The following is a 21,326-nucleotide window of genomic DNA, read 5'->3' on the forward strand; positions in this document are numbered from 1 at the left end:
TCATTCAACGTCAATGTCGACATATACTCCTATTATTTTGACACTTGAGCTTATATATTGAAATTACTATGTAACTACCTCCCCAAATTTGCAATGAGACAGAGAATATGGCATGAAATAAACAATTTTCAGTCAACAACTGTAGTCCTGCGACTATAAGACTGCCAGTTATTTAACAGTAGATTATACTGATTTTCTTAATGTGGACGTGACTGTTGACGAAGATATAACCTGGTAACTGTACTCAAAATAATCATCATCATCATCCAAAATTTGAGAGCTCAAATAACTGCACGAGATGAAGTTGGAGGCTCCCATGGTAGCCATTTGTCCTCTTGTTGTTTTGCTTCTCTTGCTGAACAGCGCCACGGTGCAGAGCACACCTTTCCCTGTAAGTGTTGGAGTGGTGGTTGACATGGACGATTATGTCGGGAAAATGGGATTGAACTGCATCACTATGGCACTCTCGGATTTCTACACCAAACATGGCCACTACCAGACCAGGCTGGTCCTTACCAAGAGAGACTCCAAGAAAGATGTTATTGGAGCAGCTGCAGCAGGTACTAATACTACTATATCAACCTACTTATTAAACTCGCAGGTTCGCCGAATATACAATCAGTAAGGCCTAATTACCAGATGATTTTCAATTGAACATGGGAAAACTTTACTTACTGTGTCTGTTTTGTTCTTTTTTGCTGTTTTGGCCAGTCCCTCTGGCCTCCGGTACCAACACTCTGCAACCATGGAAAAAAGCAAACTCGATCACACTTCATATGTTAATTGACACATGTTTGCTGCACATGTATATGTAGCTGTGATAATCAGACATGTATGATAAGTTCTTCATAGCTGCATCCCTGTCTAAGTGGAACTTGCATCATTAATCATTCAGGAACAATGATCCTTCCAACTTTTTAACAGTAAAATGAAAGAACAATTTAAATGCATACCTTGCATGGTTGAAGCTTGTTCACAAGCAACAGTATGATGGTTAATGTTATACTAGAAATTAAAAATTTCAGCATAATCGCCATAATACTTGGACTTAAAGAATGAAATCAAGATAAAAATTCCATTGTCAACAAACAGGTTTCTTCTATAAACTGCTCAAAATTTGCCAATGGAAGCCTAAAGTTCTAAAAAAGAAGACTATGTACTCTTTTCATATCTTCATGCCTAGTGCACTGTGAAAATTTGTAATCTGACATACTTTTTCTTGCAATTAAATTAAAAAATGCAGCTTTAGATTTACTGAAGAATGTCCAAGTGCAAGCGATCATAGGTCCGTTGTCCTCGATGCAGGCACCTTTTATGATACATCTTGGGAACAAATCTCAAGTACCGATCATAACATTTTCAGCATCAAGCCCGTCTCTCTTGTCAATCCAAAGTCCATACTTCATTCGTGCTTCCTTAGGTGACTCTTCCCAAGTAACGGCCATATCTGCAATAGTCCAAGCCTATGGATGGAGAGAGGTTGTACCTATTTATGTGGATAATGAGTTTGGACATGGGATTATGCCATTTTTAGCAGATAGTTTGGAAAAAATAAATGTACGCATACCTTACAGGAGTGTCATACCATCATTCGCAACAGATGATCAGATTGATGCAGAGCTTTCCATGCTAATGACAAACCAAACTAGAGTTTTCATTGTCCACATGAGGACCACTCTTGGTTCTCGCCTGTTCAGCAAAGCGAAACTACTGGGAATGATGAGTGAAGACTATGTGTGGATAATAACTGATGGCATGACAAACGAGTTAACTTCAATGGATCGTTCAGTTATAGAAGAAGATATGCAAGGAGTAATAGGTGTAAAACCTCATATTCCAAAATCAGGAGAGCTGCATAAATTCAAAGTCAAATACAAGAAAGAGATTCAGCAGCAAGACCCAGCAAATCAAGATCTGGACTTGAACATCTTTGGACTCTGGGCTTACGACTCTGCAGTTGCACTAGCAATGGCAGTAGAAAAGGCAGGAATAAGAAATGATACGTTTCTGAAGAAGGAAAGTAATTCCACAACACCAACAGATCTTGAAGGCTTTGGAGTCTCGGGCATAGGAACTGAACTCATTCAGGCATTGTCAAGTACCACTTTCAGAGGCCTTGCTGGAGAGTTTAAACTAGTTGAAGGACAACTGGAATCACCTCCTTACCAGATAATCAATGTGATTGGTGCAGGAGCCCGAGTTGTAGGATATTGGACAAAAGATAATGGAATTGTTAGAGAAATCAACTTTGCAAAATCTACCAAAAATACATACTCCACTTCGAAGTCCAGCATCGGATTCATTATGTGGCCAGGCGATAGAAAAAATCCACCCAAGGGTTGGGTCACTCCGACCAATGGGAAGAAGTTAAGAATCGGAGTACCTGTAAAAGATCGTTTCTTTGAGTTCATGCATATCACTTGGAACTCCGACAATTCTACAAAAGTAGAAGGTTACTGCAAGGATGTTTTTGATATGGTGATTGAAGCACTACCATATGGCGTGCAGTATGAGTATGTTCCTTTTGCTACGTCTGACCACAAGAGAGCCGGAAGTTATGATGAGTTTGTTTATGCAGTATACCAAGGAGTAAGTATCTTTCCATTAACAATTCAAAAACCACACATCACCACGTTTAGTATGTCATGAGTTTAGATGCATAACCTTTTCTATTCCATGGGCAGGACTTTGATGCTGCAGTTGGAGACGTAACCATCATAGCAAACAGGTCACTGTATGTCGACTTCACCCTGCCTTATACAGAATCCGGTGTTTCAATGGTTGTACCTATAAAAAATAACAAGAACAGTAATGCATGGGCATTTCTAAAGCCACTGACATGGAAACTTTGGTTGACAAGCTTTTGCTCATTTGTTTTCATTGGCTTCCTTATTTGGATTCTAGAACATCGGATCAATGAAGATTTCAGAGGCCCTCTTTGGCATCAAGTAGGCACAATATTCTGGTTTGGCTTTTCAACAATGGTGTTTGCTAACAGTAAGTGATAATTGATACTAACATTTTCCAGCATTAGACATAGATTACACTAATCTAACATGTAATTTCTTTTGGTTTAATTTTGTAGAGGAGAGAGTGATAAGTAACTTGTCCAGGTTTCTGCTGATTATATGGTTCTTGGTGGTTCTGATACTAACACAGAGCTACACAGCTAGTCTTACTTCCATGTTGACAGTCCAAGAGCTGAAACCCACCATCACAGATGTCAATGAGCTTATAAGAAACAAAGAAACTGTGGGCTACCATAATGGGTCATTTGTTTTTGAACTTCTGAAAGGATTGAACTTTGACAAATCCAGACTTTTGGCATATAACTCCCCCGAGGAAATGCATGAACTTTTCAGGAAAGGTAGTGCAAAAGGTGGTATATCTGCTGCTTTTGACGAGATACCATATGTCAAGCTTTTCCTCACCAAATACTGTTCAAAATACATCATGGTTGGCCCAACGTACAAGACAGATGGTTTTGGCTTTGTACATATCACATACCCTTGTCTTTTGAGGTATATCCATATACTACACATGCTTATTTTTTAATGTAATACGTGTGCAGGCATTTCCTATAGGATCTCCACTAGTACCTGATATTTCAAGAGCTATATTAAATGTTACTGAGGGAAAGAAGATGATGGAGATTGAGAAAAAATGGTTCGAAAACGACACAAAATGTGCAGATTCTAGTGATTTTTCCTCATCAAACAGTCTTGGAATCGAGAGCTTCTGGGGGCTCTTCATGATTGTAGGAATAGCAGGAGTTTTAGTCCTGATAATCTATGTGACTAGTTTTTTCTACGAGAATTGGCATGTTGTGCGTCGTGGCTCTGATTCAGAGACAACACTAAAGAGCAAATCATTAGAGTTACTCCAGAGGTTCAACAGCAAAGACCTCACTTGTCACACTTTCAAGAAGTATGAACGGAGAGTGATTCACAATGGTAGCGAATGTGGTTGTGCGAGAACAGTGATGGAACCTTCCGACGAGTATTTCCATCCAAGCCCATCAACCTTCTCGCAGAACTCAGCAGGCAACAACGGCCCACCAAGTCCTATTTCCTCAAGTCCTGAAGCACAGAGCTGACAGTTTGAGTGTATCAGGATGCTTCAGAACAAGACCAAAACCAGAAATCGCAGGAGCTCTTATTAATGGAATTTACTCTAAGCACACAAGGCGCAGATAAAGTCAAGAACTTGAAATTCTGGAAACAAACATGTCACATATGTATTCACAATATCATATGCTAGCATAGATACAAACATTAGCAATGTTGTAGAGCAAAACTTACCAGCATATTCAATCACAGCTTCCACTTTTAAGCTTAAATTTCAACCATCTTCTGCAACAGTTATTCTCTATGCAAGCCCCTCACCTCGTTACGCACCTAGATGAGCGGAGAGAGAGGATCACAAATAACAAAATCCAGAATTGTGTCGTAACAAAGTTAATTTTACGAATTTCTTTTAGTATCCGTCTAGGCATTTTAACAAACATGTTATGGGATTTAACCATTACAACGATCATCAGACCTAACCTAATCAGCACATATATGGAAATACAGCATTTACCAACCTTTTTCTCGCGCAGATTTCTCATTCTTCCTTTGAAACTACCCAAGTTTAGCTCTTGATTGGTAAGTCTAACAATCGTCAGCGTAGACTAGTCACTACAATGTGTTTTCGTGTTATGAATATGGTACTACTAATTAATTACTGATAATTACTCCCTCGATCCCAGATTAAGAGTCACTATTTGTCATATAAGTCCTCCTAGCTCAAGAGTCACTTTTAAAATTTTCTAGATTTGGTCATACAATTTTACCTCATTCTTTATCAAAATTAAATCAAAATGTCATTATCTACATTAAAATAAACCAAAACAAAAATCAAAAGTCATTATCTACATTAAAATAAACCAAAACAAAAATCAAAAGTAAAAAAAGACCCACCTTTAACCAACTCTATCATCTCACTTCATTTATTACACACTCTAGCATCTCACTTCATTTATTACACACTCCAATTCTTTCTTAAACTCGAGCCATAACAATAAGTGAGTCCAAATGTGGGACGGAGGGAGTAATCAATTAATAGCATTACTGAATTTGGCGTGGCTTCATTCTCATTTAATAGTAATTTTTTAAATAAAATATATAAGATCCTCAATACAATAGGTAATTTCCATTTATAATTATAGTTAACAAATTTAATATCTTAATAATTATATTATACTATTATCACTTACGTATTTTATTCTTTCCTACATATCAACTTTATTCTCTCCTGCATTGTTTATTTATTTTACTCATCACAATGTCAATAGATTCTATTAGAAGAAGCAATATCCATTTGAAACTACTCCTTTCATAACCCTCATCTCATTAACTGATCATTTTTTGTATTTTTTTAATTTCATCTTCTTAATAGTTCACATTTCAAGAAGACGACTTCATTAGATTAGATTAAAATTTAAAGGCTTGATATAAAAGGTCAAGGTAAACGCTACATGTTGCTTGAATGAATCATCAAATCATAATGCTGAACTGCAGACCAGTGGCGGATCCAGATCCGAAAATGAAGGGGGCAGAATATATAGTAGCAGCTTGATTTAGTGCGGACATAACTATTTTTTCGTTGTTCGGGGCGACGCCGAAGGCAAATGGAGGGGGCGGTCATGGTAATTTTAGATCCCGATAAGGGGGAAATAGTTGCGTGGAGAGGGCGGTCATGGTTTAATAATTGATACTAACATTTTCTAGCATTACACATAGATAACAGTAATCTAACATGTAATTTCATTTGGTTTAATATTGTAGAGAGAGGGTGATAAGTAACTTGTCCAGGTTTCTGCTGATTATATGGTTCTTGGTGGTTCTTGGTGGTTAAGTCAAACGAATAAAAAATAAATCCACCAGAACGTCGTGTCGGAGCTCACGCGCCGCTTCTATTTCCGCCACTTCCTAGATTCGTAGGGAAGGACAGCTGAATGAACGGCCAAACCAGTCATCAGCAGCCAAAGGATGGGCGCCACGACGACGATGCTGCGCTCACTGAGTTCCTCGCTTCTCTGATGGACTATACCCCCACGGTAATCGTCGCTTTCTGTATCTCGCCGTGTTACAATTGGAATTTGGTAACCGTTTTGTTTGTGAGTAATTATGTTTCTACACAGATACTTGATGAATTGGTGGAACATTACTTGGCGAAAAGTGGATTCCAGTGCCCCGACACCCGATTGTAGGTATACTCTTCCCTTCCATTGTAATTTGCCCTAGATTAGGGGTAACTATGTGATGTGGATTTAGCTCAATCTTAGCTGAAACTCACAATCTCATCGATCGGCACCGATCAAACAATGCGCAATAGATCAACTTCACACGAAATAGAACTCACAATAACGAATGATAGGAATATTAGAGGATTTTGATTGAATATAAGAAGTAACAATACAATGGGAAAGAGAATTGAACGAGAGAAATGCTTCGGATCTACGATCCTTGGCCTATGACAATCACACAAATAACATGCATAGAAAGGTGATGACCCGATCCTTTTATAGTTGCCAACGTGTGTCTCGCCACCTCACGCGTCCATGCTATTCACGTGCACTTAGCCACCTCATCATAACCGCCTTGCCAGCTCATTCCAACCGTCTGCCACCTCACACCACCAACAGCCTTATTCCATCCTTGCCTCGTTTATTAAGTACTCAACTTCCTACTCTTACGTTGCATGCCGCACCGAACCCTCCACGGCCGTGCATGCAACACTATGTTTAGAGTGAAATTATATCGATTTAGTTAGAATTTGTCCTCAATGTTCAGTTGTTGTGATTTACTACGACTATTTTACCTTGAATTATCCTATTGTTCAATTGTTTTTCGCCTTCTCTTGGGATGGAGATGATTAGCTGCGCTTTTCGGCTTACATGATCTAGAATTGGAATAGTTTTCTTCAATAGCGAACCTATGGCTTGTTTCATTCACCAATTTTAGGTAGTTCTGTTTTTTGATTTAGAACATGATTACTAGCAATTACCTCAAGGCAGATGTTTTCTGCGAACACATACGTTGGTTCGTTACAAGATTACATTGCAGGAACTTTTCAAGTGCTTATTTGGAATAACAGGTCTCTCCAAATGTTCACCGGTTTTTGATAAACACTTATCTAATATAAAAGCAGGATTTGATTTCAGCTATCCTAAGGTTCTAATAAGAAGATGACATGTAGATGGTGATGGTGGTGAGAGAGTTTTGATAGAAACTTACTTCTTTGGTGAAATAGTTTTTTTGTTTGCAAAGTATATTTGACTTGCGATGCACGTGCCTCAGTCATGTATGTAAAACCTCAACCCGGTGAAAACCCAAACCAGGTATATTAAAATACCCTGATATTCCATGCTTTCGGTAGCATTCAGCACATTACCACCAAAAAGTAGCCTCAAATAGTTTGGAATAGTAAATTTACAGCAAATACTTCTGGGGACATATCTGTGGGCTTAAAATTGTTTTACTGCTATCTTCTAATTCTGATTGATTAATGTGCATAAAATGCACCCTGGGTTACATGAACGCATTTCTTCTATATTTATCCGATGAATATTGATATGGGCATAGGTTCCTCACATGCTCAAAAAATAATTTAGCTGTGCAGTTTTTTTAGTTCATAAAAAGAGTAAAATGATAACTGTAGATACTTTTTTTTCATTGTATGTTATTAGTAGTCTTCCAATTTTCCCCCTCTTATCATTTACCCACATGTTTATCCTTGTTTGCTGGGGCTTTCAGTTCACATCTTCTGGTTTATGATTATCCTGTTTTTTTTGTTCTTTAGGACAAGGCTGGTGGCAGTTGCAACACAGAAGTTCATTGCAGATATGGCAACTGATGCACTTCAGTATGTTCTTTTACTTTTTTTCTCTTTGCAAATTGTGATGATCATTGTTTGTGTTGTTGATTTTGATAGCACTAGCTATTTTATCATATGTGTTTATTGGATGAATGTTTCCTTGCATCTCAATGCAGGCAGTGTAAGGCACGGCCAGCTGTAATCAAGGACAAAAGAGATAAACAGCAAAAGGTTGATACATACTCATGAATTTATGTTAATTCCAATCTCTAATCATCTTTATTATTTTTATTAATTACTTCATAATAGGAGAAGCGTTTGATTTTGACGATGGAGGATCTATCCAAGGCTCTACGAGAGGTAACTGCGTTAACGTCATGCTTTTACACTTACTGCTCTTGATGAGCATTTGATGTTAACAGTTATTTTCACGCTTTTACACTACCCTATCACATAATTTAAAGAATGCCGACATCTCTTAGTTAAATGGCAATGGCGTTTTCAGAGAGTGAACCAGCAGTGTAGCAACCACCACCTCAAATTAACTCCCCCAGCATGGATTTTGTGTAATCTAAGTAGTATCAAGTTATTAATGTTTATTGGTTGTAACTGACTTTCTTTCATATCGATTGCAGTATGGTGTGAACGTCAAACATCAAGAGTACTTTGCTGACACTCCATCTACTGGTTTAGATCCTGCTTCGAGAGATGAATAACCACTCACCGTATCTGAAGGTTTCTATCATGAAAGAAAACTGCATTATTATCAAACTATGTAAAACTGAAAAAAAAAGAAAAAGATCTATAAAAATACATGAAATGTATGTGTTAAATGGGTAATTCAGATAACAGAAAATCAATTCAAACTTCATTGAACAATTTATCAAGAATATTTTTGTAGAAAACTAATTCCCGCCTTAATTAGCGGCAAATAGATGTACTTCATCTTCCCGGCCAGCAGCAGCCCCATCTTCTTCCTCCTGACCAGCAGCAGCAGCAGCCCCGTCTTCTTCCTCCCCACCACCACCACCACCAGCAGCAGCAGCGTCTACTTCCTCCCCACCAGCAGCAGCAGCAGCAGCAGCAGCAGCGTCTACGTCCTCCCCACCAGCAGCAGGTGCAGGTCTACATAAATAAATAACCAGAGCCAGTATAGCAACCAGCCAAACGATCAGGAACAGCAGCCAGAAGCTCCCAAGCCCAAGATCATTGGGCGTTGCCAACTCATTCGAATCCAAGCATTTATTCACAATTCCCAACCATTTCCTCTCTATCTCCGCCACCTTCCGCCCCTCTGTCACGTTCAAAATAGCGCGCGAAACATCCTTTACCAGTGGTGAACCGATTGGGAACACCTGAACAAACCCAAACCCAAACTTTTATATGGCTAGCTATAAACAAAACTGACACAAATTAACTTAGGGTAAAACATACAATTCCGAAACCATTAGCCTTGTTTATGGGTCCGATCATAGTGTATTTAGAGCAGTATTTGCCTAGGAAGAGCTTTATGTAAGGAACTTCATTAAATGCAGCAGCGATGCGGCCGTTGGAAAGAAGCTCGTGGAGTTTCTCCGACGAGTCGTACTCTATGAGACGCGATTCGTCGAAGTTCAACTTCTTGAGGACTCCATACACGAATGATCCCTGCAGGTATCCCACATAGTCGTTGTTCCTGATCAGAAGATTCACGTCCGTCACCGTTGGCTGCAGCTTCTGAACGGTTAGCATGGACGCCAGACTAGCAGTGTAACTCTGTGTCAAGATGAGCACCACCAGAAACCATATGATCAGCACCATCTTTGACAGGTTGCTCTGCACTTTCTCTCCTGCCAAAATATTAGTAGTATACTTTAGTTTAATCAAATAACCATATTATCATGCATTGCATTAATGGAAAAACGGATTGTAGGCTTACTATGAGCAAAGACCATGGTTGAGAAGCCAAACCAGAATATCATGCCAATGTTGTAACATAACAAGTTGCCCTGGAGCTCAGGTTTGGGCTGGAAGTCAGTGTTGTCCTTGCGTTCAATGAGCCATATCAAGAATCCAATGAAGACAAACGAGCAGCAGCTTGTCAGCCACAGATCCCAAGTCAGGGGCTTCAAGAATATCCATGCATTCTTTCTCTTCTCGTCTCTCATTGGCACGACCATTGCAACACCTGACTCTGTGTAGGGCAGAGTGAAGTCCACGTACTGTGACCTGTTTGCCACAATAGTCACGTCTCCAGCAACGATCTTATCATAAAAAAAGAAAGCATAGGTGCTTACTCCGAGGTAGACTTGATAGGTCAAGCTGTTGTAATCACCGGCCGTTGTGTGGTTGGGATATGCAAATGGGATGTATTCATACGTCACGCCATAAGGCAATGCTGCCATTACTGCTTCAAAAACATCTATGCAATACCCTTCCACTCTTGTAGAATTGTCAGCATTCCATGTAACTCTCATAAACTCAGTGAAGCCAGTTTTCACAGGCACTCCAACTCTCAACTTCCTTCCATTGGTTGGGATCACCCAACCTCTTGGCCAAGACGTTGTGACCCCTGGCCAGATGATCGGTCTAAGCTTGGATTTGGGAGTAAAATCCACGTATAAATTAGCACTTTGGGAGTTGAGTCTTTTGACAATCCCACTCTTTTTCGTCCAATATCCAATGCCCCGAACTCCATGGCCGACGAAGTTGACAATCTCAAGAGGCGGCGCCTCAAGCTCCCCATCAACTAGCCTGAAAGTCCCTGCAAGCCCTTTGAATGTTGTGTTAGACAATGCTTTAATGAGGTTCGGCCCATCACCTGACACTCCAAATCCCTCAAGATCAGTGGAGTTCATTGAGGTCTGTATATACTTGACGTCTCTGAGGTTTGCTTTCTCTGCTGCTATAGCTAGGGCAGTGGCTGCATCGTAAGCCCACAGCCCAAAAATGCTCAATTTACTTCCAACAAGAACTTGTTTATTATACCGAGTCTCAAAGCTCTTGAGATCTTCACTCCTCGGGATATGATGCCTCACTCCAACAACACCCAGCATGACATCCAGCACAAATGGATCCAGCAATTCGAGCTCGTTGGTGACCCCATTCGTGACGATCCACGCACAACCTTGACTCATCAACCCGATCTTGTGCGCTATAAGGAAGAGGCGAGACGCGAGGGGGCTCATCATATGGACCACAAACACTCTGGTCTGCATCGTCATGAGCTTGTAGAGCTCTGCCTCGATCTGATCGTTGGTTGCGAGAGGTGAGATCACGCTTCTGTAAGGTATGCGGGCATTGACGCGTCCCAAGGCGTCGCTGAGATAAGGCATGATTCCTTCTCCGAAGTCGTTTTCCTCGTAAACTGGGACGACTTCTCGCCACCCGAAGGACTCGACGAAGGCAGCTATGGCATCCACTTGTGTGGCGTCGCTGAGAGTGGCGCGGAAGAAGTAGGGGCTTCGGGTTGAGGAGAGAGAAGGACTTGTAGCAGAGTAGGATATGATGGGGACCTGAGATTTTTCTCCTAGAGAGATGAGGAAGATTGCTTGTGTTGAGAATGTTGGGCCTAGTATGGCTTGCACTTGCACATTCTTGAGTAGGTCTAGGCCTGCATTTTTCAAGATTATCAATTTGGTTAACTCGCCTAGTATGGATAACATTAATATGATTGGAAGATCATTAAATAATCATGCAAACCAAACATTTGAGTAAGTTGGATTATTTTTGTCAATCATGCCTATTATTATGACCAAATGCTATGATAGAGAAATAGAGCTTCACCTGCAGCAGCAGCGCCAATGACGTCGGCTTTGGGGGGGCGGGTGATGAGGAGGAGCCGAGTTTTGTAGTGAGTGTGGGTGGAATAGAAGTCGGAAAGCGCCATGGATAGGCAGTTGAAGGCCATCTCTCCATAGCCATCCATGTCAAGAATTACCCCTACTCTTATGGGGATGGTCTGGGCAGCTGCCATTTTTGAGCTCAAATTTATGTTTGATAGCAACAAGTAATGGAAAATGCACAAAATTGGAATATTATGGATTCTCTTATCCATCTATGTATTTGGACTTTTAGGTATCAAGAGTTGAGATAAGTATGTGGGATATTGATAATGCAAATGTATGCATGCATATATATAGAAGGAATGTGAGAAGTTGGTGTTGTGGTGTGGGATCCACACGCGAGCTATTAGGGAATCAACAATGGCGTGGTGGTGAGCACTAATGTGGAGTCAAGGGATTTTTTACATGCAATTTGCATTTTGACAGCATTTGCAGTTATAGTATTCCTACTTGCTCACTTTCTCTAATCATTTCCTAATTTGGTTTAATCAAGACATGTACCTCACTATGCATTTGATTTTCAATAAGAACTTCTCGTGTTATGTGCTTGGATTAAGAAATGAACCAATGCATTATATGGCCTTACTTAGAGGGAACGGTGTTATGTCCAAATCAAAATTACTTGGAAAATCCAGTAGGATTGTATGTGATGATACTCCAGTTAGATAGGAGTATTAATTATGTAGTATATAAATTTTAAATTTTAGGTGACCTCCCTACTTATTGTGATGATGAAAAGCAACTACTCCATGATATTCAAAGAATATGTACGTATGAGATATCTACAAAGAAAAAGGCACCCCTGAATTCCATGCAATTTAATTATACTCCCTCTATTTCATTTAAGATAATTAGTTTTAATGATATCAAATTTTAGGAGTAATTGTTAATGTACTGATAAAGTAGAAAAAGGAAAATTTAATTAAATACTTGACTTAGAAAAGCGAAATACATTTTATATAATAGTGACACATGATTAAAAATAAATAAATAAATTACCGTAGCAAACTGATTCTCGCCTTCAATAGAGGCGGCAGCAGCATTCTCAATTCTGGAAGCAACAGAGATAATTAAGTTATTTTACTATTTTTAGCTATGATACTATTGATTCAATTATATTCTCTCGATAGGTTCTATGTTAATTAAGTTATTTTACTATTTTTTAGTAATTTAAAGTTAATTGATTCATTTCTATTTTTGACAAAAAGTAACCATCTTATTCACCATCCACTTAAAATATTATTTTTAAACTCTGTGTCCGAAAAAAAATTCTTCAATTAAAGTAGACATTAACCAATCCATGCATGCCTGGCTACTAGGCAAAACCCACTTAGAGCATCCACAATAGTTGGCAAACGTCCGCCCTAGCCACCGGCTAGCGGCTCGGGCGCGGTGTTATTCCACTATTGCGTTAAGCTAACGCGACGGACGAGAGGTTCGGTGCGGACTAGCACGGTTAGTCGATCGCTATTGTCCACTATTGTGTGGACGAGCGTTAGGCTAGCCGACTTTTTAATTTTTATTTTTTTATAAATATCTTATTCCCATTTTATATTTTTCTATTTTTTTTTTCTTCAATTTTTTTCATTGTTAATGTTTTTGGTGTTTTTATTCTCAGGATGGCTAAGGCATTGACTAGGCTATTGTTAGCCTAGCACGCCTATTGCTAGGCTGTTGTTTGATAAGCCAATTACTAGACTGTGGAAATGACATGATGTGGCAGGAGGAGTTTTTGGCTAATTGGCTAGGGTATTACTGGCCTATGGCTATTGTGGATGCTTTGTTCCTAGGGGTGTCGAAATGGGTTGCGGGTATCGGGAAACCCTCAACCCGACCCGCTATCCGCTAGGTAGCGGGTACCCGCTACCCGACGACAATGGGAAACGAGGCGGGATCGGGTAGTTTGTTTTAAATTTTTGCGGGTATGGGTATACCCGCTACCCGCACGGGTATACCCGTTAAACCCGACAATACCCGTTAGTTTTAGGATTAGGGTTTACAAATATTTTATTTTAGTTAATTAGTTTCAAATCTATATATACTCCCCAACGAAAAACTTTATTTCCAATTATTTATCCACCGCCAGATGATGGATTGCAAGATTGGTGAAAGTGAAACTTTTATTAGTTTAGTGTCTTTAGATTAGAGATTTAAAATATTTAGACTTTTAGTCGAAGTTATTTATGTTTAGACTTTTCGATGAAAGTGAATTATTTTTGGTTTTATATTAGACTTTTGAATGGTGATTTAATTTTAGACATGCTTGATGTTTCTATCATATTTGCTTATTTGAAATTTGGATTTGCATTATATTTCATGCGTAGTCATATTATATTTAAGAGATGAGAAATCACCACATTTGTGCATAGTTAATAGTTGGAATTATGCAAATACAACAAAGTAAAAAAAATACTACAAATCTAAAATCATAGTGTAGCAACTAGCAACAATCCCAAAATTCATTCTAGAATTTCTAACATGTACATAAAATTATTGTACTCCCTCCGTCCCCCATTAGGAGTCACTTTTTTCCATTTCGGTCCGTCCCCAATTAAGAGTCACACTTCATTTTTACCATAAATAGTAGTAGGTCCCACATTCCACTAACTCACTTCACTCACATTTTATTATAAAACCAATATAAAAAAGTGGGTCCCACATTCCACTAACTTTTTCAACCAACCTTTCTTTACATTTCTTAAAACCCGTGCCCGGTCAAACCATGACTCCTAATGGGGGACGGAGGGAGTATTAGATTACTAGCATTAATAATAAGCGAAAACCAAAATTCTTTCTAGAATTCAAATTATGCATGCGGGTTTGGGTACCCGCAACTGCGGGTTTGGGATACCCGATGCGGGTATGGGGTTACGCGTTTAACTATATGGGTCGGGATTGGGTAGTATAATATTGAAGTTTTCGGGTACGAGTACCCGCAAAATCGGGTTTGGGTACCCGTGGGTACCCGTTTCGACACCCCTACTTTGTTCCCTTCATAACCCCACCTCATTAACTGATCACTTATTTTTTAAACTACTCTTCTTAATATTTCACATTTCATGAAGACGACTTCATTAGATTAAAGGCTTGATATAAGGTCAAGGTAAGCACTACATGTAGCTTGAATGAATCGTGTGATAATGATAAGTTATAGCTCAGCTTAAAGAATAATGGTAATATTATTTCCCCTTTTCATTTGAAAAGGATTTAGTGCAGATTTCTTACTAATAATAGTACTTTCTTAATTTCTATTTCTGGATAGATTTAAATGTCAATCACTATCTGTCAATGTTTTCACATATACTATCCACTTTTATTATATATTTGTGGAAGCTGGTATGAATCCATCCATTGCACGCTAGAAGAGGCCAATTTCCTAAGAATCATAACCCCACCTCATTTAAATGATTATTCTTTTTTAGAAGACAAGTTGCAGAAGCATCCTAATATTAAAGACTTGAATTTGATATTATAGTCAAGCTAAACACTAACTTATACTACTAAGAAGTTGCTGGAACTATTACATTCACAAAATCCTTTTTTGTCGATTTATTAACAAACAAAACTAGACTTTTCAAGTCGACAGTATTCAATATTCAAAAGTCAATATTCAATATTCGTTCAAAAATCTAATGCATGTATGTTAAATTTTATCCCATTTCCTCCCTCATACATCGATTTCAATGTCGATGTCGACATATAATATTTTGACACTTGAACTTATATATTGAAATTACTACGTAACTACCTTAACTACCTCCCCAAATTTGCAATGAGACAGAGAATATGGCATGAAATAGACAATTTTCAGTCAACAACTGTAGTTCTGCAACTATAATTAGGACTACGAGTTATTTAAGGGTTGATTATACTGATTTTCTTAATGTGGACGTGACTGTTGACGAAGATATAACCTGGTAACTATACCCAAAATTAACATCAACACCCAAATTTTGAGAGCTAAGATATCTGCACAAGATGAAGTTGGAAGCTCCAATGGAAGCCATTTTTCCTCTTGTTGTTTTGCTTTTCTTGCTGAACAGCGCCACGGTGCAGAGCACACCTTTCCCTGTAAGAGTTGGAGTGGTGGTGGACATGGACGATTATGTCGGGAAAATGGGGTTGAACTGCATCACTATGGCACTCTCGGATTTCTACACCAAACATGGCCACTACCAGACCAGGCTGGTCCTTACCAAGAGAGACTCCAAGAAAGATGTTATTGGAGCAGCTGCAGCAGGTACTAATACTACTATATCAACCTACTTATTAAACTCGCAGGTTCGCCGAATATACAATCAGTAAGGCCTAATTACCAGATGATTTTCAATTGAACATGGGAAAACTTTACTTACTGTGTCTGTTTTGTTCTTTTTTGCTGTTTTGGCCAGTCCCTCTGGCCTCCGGTACCAACACTCTGCAACCATGGAAAAAAGCAAACTCGATCACACTTCATATGTTAATTGACACATGTTTGCTGCACATGTATATGTAGCTGTGATAATCAGACATGTATGATAAGTTCTTCATAGCTGCATCCCTGTCTAAGTGGAACTTGCATCATTAATCATTCAGGAACAATGATCCTTCCAACTTTTTAACAGTAAAATGAAAGAACAATTTAAATGCATTCCTTGCATGGTTGAAGCTTGTTCATAAGCAACAGTAACTGATGGTTAATGTTATACTACTAATAATTAAAATTTTCAGCATAATACTTGGACTTAAAGAATGAAATCAAGATCAAAATTCCATCGTCAACAAACAAGTTTCTTCTATAAACTGCTCAAAATTTGCCAATGGATGCCTAAAGTTCTAAATAAGAAGAATCTGTGTTCTTTTCATATATTCAAGCCTAATGCAGTGTGAAAATTTGTAATCTGACATACTTTTTCTTGCAACCAAATTATAAAATGCAGCTTTAGATTTACTGAAGAATGTCCAAGTGCAAGCGATCATAGGTCCGTTATCCTCGATGCAGGCATCTTTTGTGATACATCTTGGGAACAAATCTCAAGTACCGATCATAACATTTTCAGCCACAAGCCCGTCTCTCTTGTCAATCCAAAGTCCATACTTTGTTCGTGCTGCCTTAGGTGATTCTTCCCAAGTAACGGCCATAGCTGCAATAGTCCAAGCCTATGGATGGAGAGAAGTTGTACCTATTTATGTGGATAATGAGTTCGGACATGGGATTATACCATTTTTAGCAGATAGTTTGGAAAAAGTAAATGTGCGCATACCTTACAGGAGTGTCATACCATCATTCGCAACAGATGATCAGATTGATGCAGAGCTTTCCATGCTAATGAGAAACCAAACTAGAGTTTTCATTGTCCACATGAGGACCACTCTTGGTTCTCGCCTGTTCAGCAAAGCTAAACTACTGGGAATGATGAGTGAAGACTATGTGTGGATAATAACTGATGGTATGACAAACGAGTTAAGTTCAATGGATCGTTCAGTTATTGAAGAAGATATGCAAGGAGTTATAGGTGTAAGGCCTCTTATTCTGAAATCGGAAGAGCTGCACAAATTCACATTCAAATACAAGAAAGAGATTCAGCAGCAAAACCCAGCAAATCATGATATGGATTTGAACATCTTTGGACTCTGGGCTTATGACTCTGCAGTTGCACTAGCAATGGCAGTAGAAAAGGCAAGAATAAGAAATGCTACATTTCTGAAAAAGGCAAGTAATTCCACAACATCAACAGATCTTGAAGGCTTTGGAGTCTCGGGCATAGGAGCTGAAGTCATTCAGGCATTGTCAAGTACAACTTTTAAAGGCCTTGCTGGAGAGTTTAAACTAGTTGAAGGACAACTCGAATCACCTCCTTATCAGATAATCAATGTGATTGGTGCAGGAGCCCGAGTTGTAGGATATTGGACAAAAGATAATGGAATTGTTAGAGAAATCAACTTTGCAAAATCTACCAAAAAAATGTATTCCACTTCGAAGTCCAACATCGGATTCATTATGTGGCCAGGCGATAGAAAAAATCCACCCAAGGGTTGGGTCACTCCGACCAATGGGAAGAAGTTAAGAATCGGAGTGCCTGTAAAAGATCGTTTCTTTGAGTTCATGCATATCACTTGGAACTCCGACAATTCTACAAACGTAGAAGGTTACTGCAAGGATGTTTTTGATATGGTGATCGAAGCACTACCATATGGCGTGCAGTATGAGTATGTTCCTTTTGCTACGTCTGACCACAAGAGAGCCGGCAATTATGATGAGCTTCTTTATGCAGTATACCAAGGAGTAAGTATCTTTCCATTAACAATTCAAAAACCACACATCACCACATTTAGTATGTCATGCGTTTAGATTCATAACCTTTTCTATTCCATGGGCAGGACTTTGATGCTGCAGTTGGAGATGTAACCATCATAGCAAACAGATCACTGTATGTCGATTTCACCCTGCCTTATACAGAATCTGGTGTTTCAATGGTTGTACCGATAAAAAATGACAAGAACAAAAATGCGTGGGCCTTTCTAAAGCCACTGACTTGGAAACTTTGGTTGACAAGCTTTTGCTCATTTGTTTTCATTGGCTTCCTTATTTGGATTCTAGAACATCGGATCAATGAAGATTTCAGAGGCCCTCTTTGGCATCAAGTAGGCACAATATTCTGGTTTGGCTTTTCAACAATGGTGTTTGCTAACAGTAAGTGATTATTGATACTATCATTTTCCAGCATTACACTAATCTAACATGTAATTTCTTTTGGTTTGATTTTGTAGAGGAGAGAGTGATAAGTAACTTGTCTAGGTCTCTGCTGATCATATGGTTCTTTGTGGTTCTGATACTAACGCAGAGCTACACAGCTAGTCTTACTTCCATGTTGACAGTCCAAGAGCTGAAACCCACTATCACAGATGTCAATGAGCTTATAAGAAACAAAGAAACTGTGGGCTACCATAATGGGTCATTTGTTTTTGAACTTTTGAAAGGATTGAATTTTGACAAATCCAGACTTTTAGCATATAGCTCCCCCGAGGAAATGCATGAACTTTTCAGGAAAGGTAGTGCAAAAGGTGGTATATCTGCTGCTTTTGATGAGATACCATATGTCAAACTCTTCCTCGGCAAATACTGTTCAAAATACATCACGGTTGGGCCAACGTACAAGACAGATGGCTTTGGCTTTGTACATATCACATACCCTTCTCTTTTGAGGTATATCCTTATTATTACACATGCTTATTTTTTAATGTAATACGTGTGCAGGCATTTCCTATAGGATCTCCACTAGTGCCTGATATTTCAAGAGCTATATTAAATGTTACTGAGGGAAAGAAGATGATGGAGATTGAGAAAAAATGGTTCGAAAACGACACAAAATGCGGAGATTCTAGTGATTTTTCCTCATCAAACAGTCTTGGTATAGAAAGCTTCTGGGGGCTCTTCATGATTGTAGGAATAGCAGGAGTTATAGCCCTGATAATCTATGTGACTAGTTTTCTCTGCAAGAATTGGCATGTTGTGCGTCGTGGCTCTGATTCAGAGACGACATTAAAAAGCAAATCATTAGAGCTACTCCAGAGGTTCAACAGCAAAGACCTCACTTATCACACTTTCAAGAAGAATGAACGAAGCGAATGTGGTTGTGCGAGAACAGTGATGGAACCTTCCGACGAGTATTTCCATCCAAGCCCATCAACCTTCTCGCAGAACTCAGCAGGCAACAACGGCCCACCAAGTCCTATTTCCTCAAGTCCTGAAGCACAGAGCTGACAGTTTGAGTGTATCAGGATGCTTCAGAACAAGACCAAAACCAGAAATCGCAGGAGCTCTTATTAATGGAATTTACTCTAAGCACACAAGGCGCAGATAAAGTCAAGAACTTGAAATTCTGGAAACAAACATGTCACATATGTATTCACAATATCATATGCTTACCAGCATATTTCAATCACAGCTTCCACTTTTAAGCTTAAATTTCCGCCATCTTCTGCAACAGTTATTCTCTATGCAAGCCCCTCACATTGTTACGCACCTAGATGAGCGGAGAGAGAGGATCACAAATAACAAAATCCAGAATTGTGTCGTAACAAAGTTAATTTCCCGAATTTCTTTTAGTATTCGCTTAGGCATTTTAACAAACATGTTATGGGATTTAGCCATTACAACGATCATCAGACATAACCTAATCAGCACATATATGGAAATACAGCATTTACCAACCTTTTTCTCGCGCAGATTTCTCATTCTTCCTTTGAAACTGACCAAGTTTAGCTCTCGATTGGTAAGTCTTACAACAATGTGTTTTCGTGTTATGGATATGGTAATTAATTACTGGGCTTTATTTAATTAATTAATAGCATTACTGAATTTGACGTGGCTTCATTCTCATTTTACTAGTAAATTATTATTTTCTAAATAAAAAATATAAGATCCTCAATACAACAGGTAATTTTCATTTATAATTAAAGTTAACAAATTTAATATCTTTTGCTCTATTATTTTACTAGTAACTTTTTAATTATATTATATTATCACTAACGTATTTTATTCTTTCTTACATATCAACTTTATTCTCTCCTGCATTGTTTATTTATTTTCCTCATCACAAGGTCAATAGATTCTATTAGAAGAAGCAATATCCATTTAAAACTACTCCTTTCATAACCCTCATCTCATTAACTGATCATTTTTTGTATTTTTTTAATTTCATCTTCTTAATAGTTCACATTTCAAGAAGGCGACTTCATTAGATTAGATTAAAGTTTAAAGTTTAAAGTTTAAAGGCTTGATATACGGCGGTCAAGGTAAACGCTACATGTTTCTTGAATGAATCATCATATCATAATGCTGAACTGCAGACAATTGAGTGAGAGAAGAAAAGACAAAAATGATATTTTTGTTTAAATAATAAAAAATGAGTTCGCTCTTTAGAGTGTCCACAGTGGGAGGGCCGCGGCTCTTGGCCCGGAGTTGGCCAAGGCGCAGCCCCCCACTACCGAGCCGCAGGGTGCCCGAGGCTCAGGGGGTGGACGAGAGAGAGCCGAGCTCTCGGCCAGGCCGAGGCTCTTGGGCACGCGACTCGGCCCGTGGCTCCGATTTTTTTTTTTTTTTAATTTCAAAAATTATTTTTATAAATACTTTATTCCTCTTATTTTTCGTTGTATAATTTTACCCTATCTATAATACGACGAAAATTTGGTTTCAATTTTTTCTAGTAATTTTTAAAGGATGCATTTTTTTTTTAAGTATGCATTTTTAATTATTATAGGAATATAAATTTTATTCTAGTAATATTAAAATATAAGGCATGGCCAAATTTATTGGGCATGCCCAATAAACAGTGGCTTGGGCATGCCTACTCAAGAGGACCACCATTGTGTACACTCATTAAATATCATTGTCCGTCAATATTATTATTTCCACATATAGTACTCCTTAGAATGACAATTACTAATATTTGTGATAGCTAGTAGAATCAAATCCACACCTTCTCAGTTCTCAATAAATTGTTTTTGTCTTTTCTTTTAGAAAACAAGGTTTAGAACTTAGAAGCATCCATTTATTAAAGACTTGAGTTTGTAGAAGTCACGCCAAAAGCTGATTTATGCTAAATTCACAAAATCCATTTTTGTCGATTTATTACCAAACAAAACTAGACTTTTCAAGTT

At 38.5% G+C, this 21,326-nt stretch overlaps 4 protein-coding genes and 2 long non-coding RNA genes across 8 annotated transcripts; 3 read left to right on the plus strand and 3 right to left on the minus strand.

Annotated features, from left to right (window-relative positions):
• Positions 1-261: 261 nt before the first annotated feature.
• Positions 262-4,735, minus strand: LOC148929983 (uncharacterized). Of its 2 annotated transcripts, none has more exons than XR_016136938.1 (5): positions 4,586-4,735; positions 4,302-4,397; positions 1,568-4,092; positions 676-1,486; positions 262-389 (listed from the first exon to the last, which is right to left on the minus strand). It is a non-coding gene; the product is annotated as an uncharacterized LOC148929983 (long non-coding RNA). The 2 variants fall into 2 exon arrangements; XR_016136937.1 differs by lacking the exon at positions 262-389 and adding an exon at positions 410-551.
• On the plus strand, positions 284-4,313 carry LOC125215144 (glutamate receptor 2.7-like). The gene is made up of 5 exons (XM_089068028.1): positions 284-560; positions 1,244-2,589; positions 2,685-2,997; positions 3,086-3,492; positions 3,572-4,313. The coding sequence occupies exons 1-5, from the start codon at positions 299-301 to the stop codon at positions 4,094-4,096; spliced, it is 2,853 nt and encodes a 950-aa protein (XP_088924154.1). The 5' UTR covers positions 284-298; the 3' UTR covers positions 4,097-4,313.
• A 1,080-nt stretch (positions 4,736-5,815) lies between the features above and the next one.
• Positions 5,816-8,693, plus strand: LOC125215901 (transcription initiation factor TFIID subunit 10-like). The gene is made up of 6 exons (XM_048117484.2): positions 5,816-6,100; positions 6,185-6,249; positions 7,846-7,908; positions 8,037-8,091; positions 8,170-8,220; positions 8,496-8,693. Exons 1-6 carry the CDS (start codon positions 5,999-6,001, stop codon positions 8,574-8,576), a joined length of 417 nt encoding a protein of 138 aa, XP_047973441.1. The 5' UTR covers positions 5,816-5,998; the 3' UTR covers positions 8,577-8,693.
• An 84-nt stretch (positions 8,694-8,777) lies between these two features.
• Positions 8,778-11,815, minus strand: LOC125215900 (glutamate receptor 2.2-like). Its single transcript, XM_089068988.1, has 4 exons — positions 11,626-11,815; positions 9,779-11,488; positions 9,295-9,689; positions 8,778-9,215 (listed from the first exon to the last, which is right to left on the minus strand). Exons 1-4 carry the CDS (start codon positions 11,813-11,815, stop codon positions 8,778-8,780), a joined length of 2,733 nt encoding a protein of 910 aa, XP_088925114.1.
• Positions 11,816-15,662: 3,847 nt separating this feature from the next.
• Positions 15,663-19,597, plus strand: LOC125215172 (glutamate receptor 2.7-like). The gene is made up of 5 exons (XM_089066369.1): positions 15,663-15,924; positions 16,604-17,949; positions 18,045-18,357; positions 18,435-18,841; positions 18,922-19,597. Exons 1-5 carry the CDS (start codon positions 15,663-15,665, stop codon positions 19,426-19,428), a joined length of 2,835 nt encoding a protein of 944 aa, XP_088922495.1. The 3' UTR covers positions 19,429-19,597.
• On the minus strand, positions 15,917-19,994 carry LOC148929984 (uncharacterized). 2 transcript variants are annotated; one of them, XR_016136206.1, is made up of 5 exons: positions 19,879-19,994; positions 19,594-19,690; positions 16,928-19,411; positions 16,574-16,846; positions 15,917-16,101 (listed from the first exon to the last, which is right to left on the minus strand). It is a non-coding gene; the product is annotated as an uncharacterized LOC148929984 (long non-coding RNA). The 2 variants fall into 2 exon arrangements; XR_016136205.1 differs by having other exon boundaries at positions 16,928-19,424.
• Between the last annotated feature and the right edge of the window lie 1,332 nt (positions 19,995-21,326).

The sequence above is a fragment of the Salvia hispanica genome, chromosome 3 (assembly GCF_029641045.1).
Source record: "Salvia hispanica isolate PSC_SH4W2 chromosome 3, Shi_PSC_v1, whole genome shotgun sequence".
Taxonomy (NCBI): Eukaryota; Viridiplantae; Streptophyta; class Magnoliopsida; order Lamiales; family Lamiaceae; genus Salvia; species Salvia hispanica.

Excerpts from the sequence above, each read along its gene's own strand:
- LOC125215144 (XM_089068028.1), top strand. The coding sequence starts at position 299 with ATGAAGTTGGAGGCTCCCATGGTAGCCATTTGTCCTCTTGTTGTTTTG. Across the intron at positions 561-1,243 it reads TATTGGAGCAGCTGCAGCAG|CTTTAGATTTACTGAAGAAT; the intron begins GTACTAATACTA and ends TAAAAAATGCAG. Across the intron at positions 2,998-3,085 it reads AACAATGGTGTTTGCTAACA|AGGAGAGAGTGATAAGTAAC; the intron begins GTAAGTGATAAT and ends TTAATTTTGTAG.
- LOC125215901 (XM_048117484.2), top strand. The coding sequence starts at position 5,999 with ATGAACGGCCAAACCAGTCATCAGCAGCCAAAGGATGGGCGCCACGAC. Across the intron at positions 6,101-6,184 it reads TGATGGACTATACCCCCACG|ATACTTGATGAATTGGTGGA; the intron begins GTAATCGTCGCT and ends GTTTCTACACAG. Across the intron at positions 8,092-8,169 it reads AAAGAGATAAACAGCAAAAG|GAGAAGCGTTTGATTTTGAC; the intron begins GTTGATACATAC and ends ACTTCATAATAG.
- LOC125215900 (XM_089068988.1), bottom strand. The coding sequence starts at position 11,815 with ATGGCAGCTGCCCAGACCATCCCCATAAGAGTAGGGGTAATTCTTGAC. Across the intron at positions 11,489-11,625 it reads CATTGGCGCTGCTGCTGCAG|GCGAGTTAACCAAATTGATA; the intron begins GTGAAGCTCTAT and ends TATCCATACTAG. Across the intron at positions 9,690-9,778 it reads AACCATGGTCTTTGCTCATA|GAGAGAAAGTGCAGAGCAAC; the intron begins GTAAGCCTACAA and ends ATATTTTGGCAG.
- LOC125215172 (XM_089066369.1), top strand. The coding sequence starts at position 15,663 with ATGAAGTTGGAAGCTCCAATGGAAGCCATTTTTCCTCTTGTTGTTTTG. Across the intron at positions 15,925-16,603 it reads TATTGGAGCAGCTGCAGCAG|CTTTAGATTTACTGAAGAAT; the intron begins GTACTAATACTA and ends TATAAAATGCAG. Across the intron at positions 18,842-18,921 it reads AGACAGATGGCTTTGGCTTT|GCATTTCCTATAGGATCTCC; the intron begins GTACATATCACA and ends ATACGTGTGCAG.